Below are 5235 nucleotides of genomic sequence, written 5' to 3'. Positions count from 1 at the left end.
GCTCCTGACATTGGTCTGGGGACTCAAACACACTCCTGTTTACCTGGGATCACAGATCCCTTTAGTGATGGCAGTGCCTCTCACTCAAACAGGTGACAGCACATGGCCCCTTGGGGCCTTCTGCAGCCTTCAACCACACTTGAGCCTCTCTGTCCCAAATGGCCAAATCAGCACCAGCCTTTACTGAGTACCAACTCCGCGCCCTGGCTGAGTCTAGAGCCCACAGGTGGCTGTGGCAGATGCCAAGTTGAAAATGAAGAGACCTGCTTCTTCAAAGAAGTGGCAGTGAGGAGTCTAAGCCATCCATCTTTACAGTTTAATTATTTATTTAGATATCTCCCTGCCTCTTCCAAGACTTGGAAGGAACTAATGACAGTACCAGAAGGTGTTGGTTAAGTGTCAAAGCAGTGACTCCTGAAGGAGCAACGAGGAGGGAGAGAACTCATGGGGCAGATGGACAGGCTGGGCTTCCTGGAGGAGGAGTCCATCAGAAGGGGAGAATAGTCTGGGCAAGGATATGGTACAATGGGTTCTTGCAGAGAAGCCAAGGGAGGTGCGGTGGCCCCAGGGCTGGAGCAGGCTGCCTGACCTACTCAGGAAAGATCAGGAAGCCGGAGAAGACGCTGTCGGAGCCCTCGGTGCCCACCATGCCATTGTAGTCGTTGACTGCCAGCCACACCTGCTCGCCCACCCGCAGCCGCAGCAGCACACCGCCTGAGCTGACCTGCTTGCTGTTGGTCAGGTGGTCACAGAAGGTGGTCACCTTGACGTCCCTGTGGTACAGCTGCACGCACAGGTTGGCCGTCTGCGAGGCGTGGTACACAAAGTAGTAGAGGCCAGGGACTCTACAGGTGAACTTGCCGGTGCTTGTGTCATAATCTCCCTGTGGGTTGGTGGTGACCATGTTGAACTTGACCAGGCTGTTGGCTGTCGGGAACTGGAGCGTCTGCCGTGTGACCGTGAACACTGACTGGTGCTTCTGTTTGTATCTGCCTTCCTCACCCGGCTCCCCAGGGGGTCCCATGAGGCCAGGAACCCCCGGAATCCCAGAGGCCCCCATGGGGCCATTTTTCCCAGGATGGCCAGGTGTGCCGGGTTCTCCCTTCTGACCCTTGGGTCCTCTTGTCCCAGGGATAGCTGGGATTCCTGGGGAGAGAGCAGGTAGGAAGGAAGCGATGGAGCAAGGGACAGGGAAGAGGAACCCTGGGGGTGTCCTCCAGGGGACACAGCACCACAGTTTGGTCTCTGGAACCTCCTTCCCCTGATGTGCTGTGCACCTGGGAGCAGGATGCAGGGGGGAAGAGGGGAAGGAGCAGCCTGTAAGCTGGCCAGAGGGCAGGGAGATCCTGGTTCAAGTCCCACCTCCCCATGCACTTGCACTCTGACCCTGGCTAAGGCACTTCCCGTCTCTTGGCCTCAGTTTCCACATTTGTGATGGAGATGGTAGGACTAGCCAACATCAGGAGGTGCCAGGGCTGTGCAGGATCTTAGAGAGTATGTCAGAGGCCACAACTGTCAGTCTAAGGACGTCTCAGCCTCAGATAGCTTTTTTTTGGCCTGCCAAATGTTAAAAACACTTTTTTATTTAGAGCCCAAAATCAACAAATTCAGACCTTACCTAACAGTCTCGGTTCTTAGTTTTTCTTGACAAAAATCAGAAGATTGGTCAGAGGCACGTTTCCTAGAAAGCTCATGAAACTTAAACTTGAGGCCCCATTACTTGCACTGGCCCCTTCAAGGCCCTTTGTCTAATCATATATTTGTACTTTTTCAACTTCTTATGGTGAAACAATTACAGATTCACAGGAAGTTGCAAAAAAAAAGACAAGAAGGTCTCACATACTCTTCACCTAGTTTTCCCCATTTGCACATTTTGCAGAACTAAAGAACGATATTAAAACTGGGAAACTGACCTTTGTACAATCTGCAGAGCTCCACTTTCACATACACTCACTGTGCGTGTGTGTGGGTCTAATACAATTGTGTAGCATGTGTAGATTTGTGTCACCCCCTCCTCCCCTGCGATCAATGATTAGTCATTTTGCATTATTTTTCTTAAAGAGGGCCCTCAGGGTTTTATGAAGCCTCAGGGCCCCACAAACCTGTTTTGAGATGGAACTATCCGGCCAGGTTAGCATATGGGAACCACAGGATAGAATCAAAGAGAAGCTGCCCCCTTAAAGGGCTGCTCTTTCTGGTTCCCCAGCCCCACTCAGCCCACTTCAGCCCCTTATGCCAGCTGGCCTGGTTCAACTTCCCTCATGTTACAGATGAGAAAACTGAGGCCAGAGACTTGCCCAAGGCCATGCAGGCAGTAGAAGGTGGACTCAAGCCTGGCTGAGTCCCAGTCGGAGTGTCTGAGTCCTGTGGCCTCCCTGGTTATCTGAGCCTCTGTGAGATTCGTCTCCCATTGTCCAAACCATACTCATCTTTTAGGGCCTGGCTCCAGTCTCCTATTCCAGGAAGCCCTCTCTGACCACCTCTGCCAGCCCTCATGGCCACCTCTTCCTGACTTCCTTAGGGTTGGGTGTCTGTGCAGACCTATTTGTGACAGATCCTTTATGGCTTGGGAACCCTTTAGGTCCAAGGGTTAGAAACGGGGATCAGGACTCAGCAGCCCTAGGTTTAGGCCATGTGACTGTGGGCCGGTGACCTCCCTCCCAGAGCCACTACTTGTCTAATTTAGATACAGGCACAATAGAACAGGTCCCCGAGAGTGGCTGGAGGAGTGGGACGGGAGCAGGAGGGGCCCGGCCACTTGCAGGAAGTGCTTACTAATGCCAGGTCCCCACGATGACTGTCGGGGACACCGAGCAGGGCCAGATCTCCTCTTCCTCGATGTCTTCTAGCAACTGATTGGGACAAGCAGGACTCACAGTGGGGAGGGGGCCTGAGCAGCAGTGGATGGTCATGGCCAAGGGCGTGGCCTTTGGAGGTGGACAGGATTCCACTGTGTGATTCTGGGAGTTGCTCAATCTCTCTGAACCTCAGCTTTGACATTTGTAAAATGGCAATAAACCACTTTGTTAAAAAATTTTGGCTTCAGTTTTCTCACTTGTAGAGTTAACCATTTTATCTATCCCATAAGATAAATGTATGCAGAGCATTTGGCACATAGTAGGAGCTCAGTAATTGATGGCCACCAGCCACCCTGGGCAGTGAGTCCAGAGTCCAGAAAAATGGCAGACCTGGGGGTGTCATTTGGCTCACCCTGAACAGAGAATTCCTTCTGGAATGTTGGTAACATTCCAGTCGACTGCCAGGAGGGAAGATGGCAGTGGGGAAATTCCTAAGGACGGTCCTCTCCACCAGCGCCCCTGCCCCATGCCTCCTTCACTGCCGTCACCTCTGCCCAACGCCTTCCCAGGGTCACCCCTGTGGCCCCATTCACACCCTGCCTCCCAGATTGCACCTCGTCTCTCACAGACAAGGCGCCCAGACCCCAGCACGTGCCTGACACCAGCGCCCGTTCCTGTCCTCAGCCCCCTCGGCGCATGCTAGGGTTTGCCCGTGAGCCTACACAGAAGAGGCTGTGGTCCTGACTTCTCACTCCCACCCTCCAGCCACCCAGAACCGTAGGGAGGGAGGTGAGCTCAGCTCTCTGATAAAACAGTGATAGCATCGCAACAACACCCATGGTCTATACTCACCCAGCACCTCTCATGATGCTTGGTACTGTTTTCCATTTAAACCCATTCGACCATCACAGCACCCCTGTGCACTAGGTACTACTGCTTCCCCATTTTACAGATAAGGAAACTGAGGCACTGACAGTTTTGGTAACTTGCATGAGTTCACACAGAGGGAAGTGGTGGGGCTGGGACTTGAGTGCCGGCCGCCTGTGCCCTGTGTACATTCTCTGCATGACTCCCTGCCCCCCAGGGTCCCCAATGCAGGCAAATGGTGGAGGGGTAATAACACAGCAAAGCATTTAAGAGTCTGCTGAAGGTTTCCACGTTGTCCCTGCCCGTGACCCTCCCGGCCACCTCCTGTGGCAGGTTCTCTGATTCTTTCTCTCTTATCAGATGAGGAAACTGAGGAGTAAAGAGGGGAACTGGGGCGGCCTGAGGCCTGGGTTCTGAAGAGACAGGTGATACCTGCCCGAGAGTCTGCGCTGGGAACAGGTGCGGCAGGAGGGGTTGCACTTCCTGCCACCAGGGTGCTGTCACCCACTGCCTGGTGAGCCCCAGACGGACACTCTGACCCCTGCCTCCAAGCCCCCGGTGCCCCCTCTCCCTGGCTGGCAGACTCACCTGGCTCCCCCTTGGGCCCTGGCAGCCCATCATGCCCATCCTTCCCTGGTGCCCCAGGCAGGCCTGGCATTCCAGGGATCCCATAGCAGTCTGTGCTGGCCTCACCCCCAGCCAGCAGCACCAGGAGGAGCCATAGATGGAGTAGAAAGCAGGGCCGGGAGCTGGACCCCGTGTCCATCCTGGGGAAGGTGCTGGAAGGGGAGAGAGCAGAGTTGGTACATCTGGCAGCTCACCCACCTCCTCACCCTTTCACTCCCCAGGGCCTGTCCTTCTCAGCCCTCAGGAGCCTGCTCCCCTCCCCCAGGCCCCTCACCCCTTGGGATCACATGAAGGATGGAGAGGGGTCCTCTTCTTGGAGTCCAGGCCCTCAGATCCACCGAGTGGAGGCCTCTTCCTCTCACATAGCAAGCTGTCCCTGGGGCCATGTTTCAGGGAGGTGGCAGGGGGAAACTGCCATTCTCCCTCACCTGGGCAGGGGGCCTGGCCTCACCTTGGGACAGGAGGTTTCTAGTCTGGTCACAGAGATGTCCTCAAGTCGGCCTCCCCGCTCCCAGGCAGCAGGACGCCGTGTCGGAGTGGACCAGCAAGGAGGGCCCAGAGCGGGCTGGGCGGCCCCCTCCCTCAGCTCCCCCGTCCCGCAATCCCACATCCCCTTTCCCATCATTTTTCCTGACTCAATACTTTCTTTTGGTGCTGAGCCCAGCTGACCACAGCGACACCCCTGTGTGTCCAGTTCCCAGTCATGAGTGTCTGAAATGAGGAAATGCCCACTACCCCGGGTCTGGTGCAGGGTGTGTGTGTGTGTGTGTGTGCGTGTGCGCGCGCACTCAGTCCTGGGCAGACTTCCCCTGCTGTCAAGGTCAGCGCATCCCTGTTTGTTGGCATTTACCGCGCCTGATACTCAGCTGCTTCCCAGCATCCCTAGGAGGAAGTTACAATTCCCCTATACAGATGAGGAAACTGAGGCTCAGGGAGGTAAAAG

General features: G+C 55.2%; 1 protein-coding gene across 1 annotated transcript; it reads right to left on the bottom strand.

The window, feature by feature from the left end:
• Window positions 1-308: 308 nt before the first annotated feature.
• On the bottom strand, window positions 309-4888 carry C1QC (complement C1q C chain). Its single transcript, XM_036914632.2, has 3 exons — window positions 4744-4888; window positions 4254-4444; window positions 309-1146 (listed from the first exon to the last, which is right to left on the bottom strand). Exons 2-3 carry the CDS (start codon window positions 4429-4431, stop codon window positions 590-592), a joined length of 735 nt encoding a protein of 244 aa, XP_036770527.1. The 5' UTR covers window positions 4432-4444; window positions 4744-4888; the 3' UTR covers window positions 309-589.
• Between the last annotated feature and the right edge of the window lie 347 nt (window positions 4889-5235).

This window comes from Manis pentadactyla, chromosome 4 (genome assembly GCF_030020395.1).
Source record: "Manis pentadactyla isolate mManPen7 chromosome 4, mManPen7.hap1, whole genome shotgun sequence".
Lineage (NCBI taxonomy): Eukaryota > Metazoa > Chordata > Mammalia > Pholidota > Manidae > Manis > Manis pentadactyla.
Note: the sequence above shows the minus strand (reverse complement) of the source record. Positions and strands in the feature narration are given on the sequence as shown.

Coding starts and splice junctions, on each gene's coding strand:
- C1QC (XM_036914632.2), bottom strand. CDS start 4,431: ATGGACACGGGGTCCAGCTCCCGGCCCTGCTTTCTACTCCATCTATGG. Junction 1,147..4,253: donor AGGGCCCAAGGGGGAGCCAG/GTGAGTCTGCCA, acceptor CTCTCTCCCCAG/GAATCCCAGCTATCCCTGGG.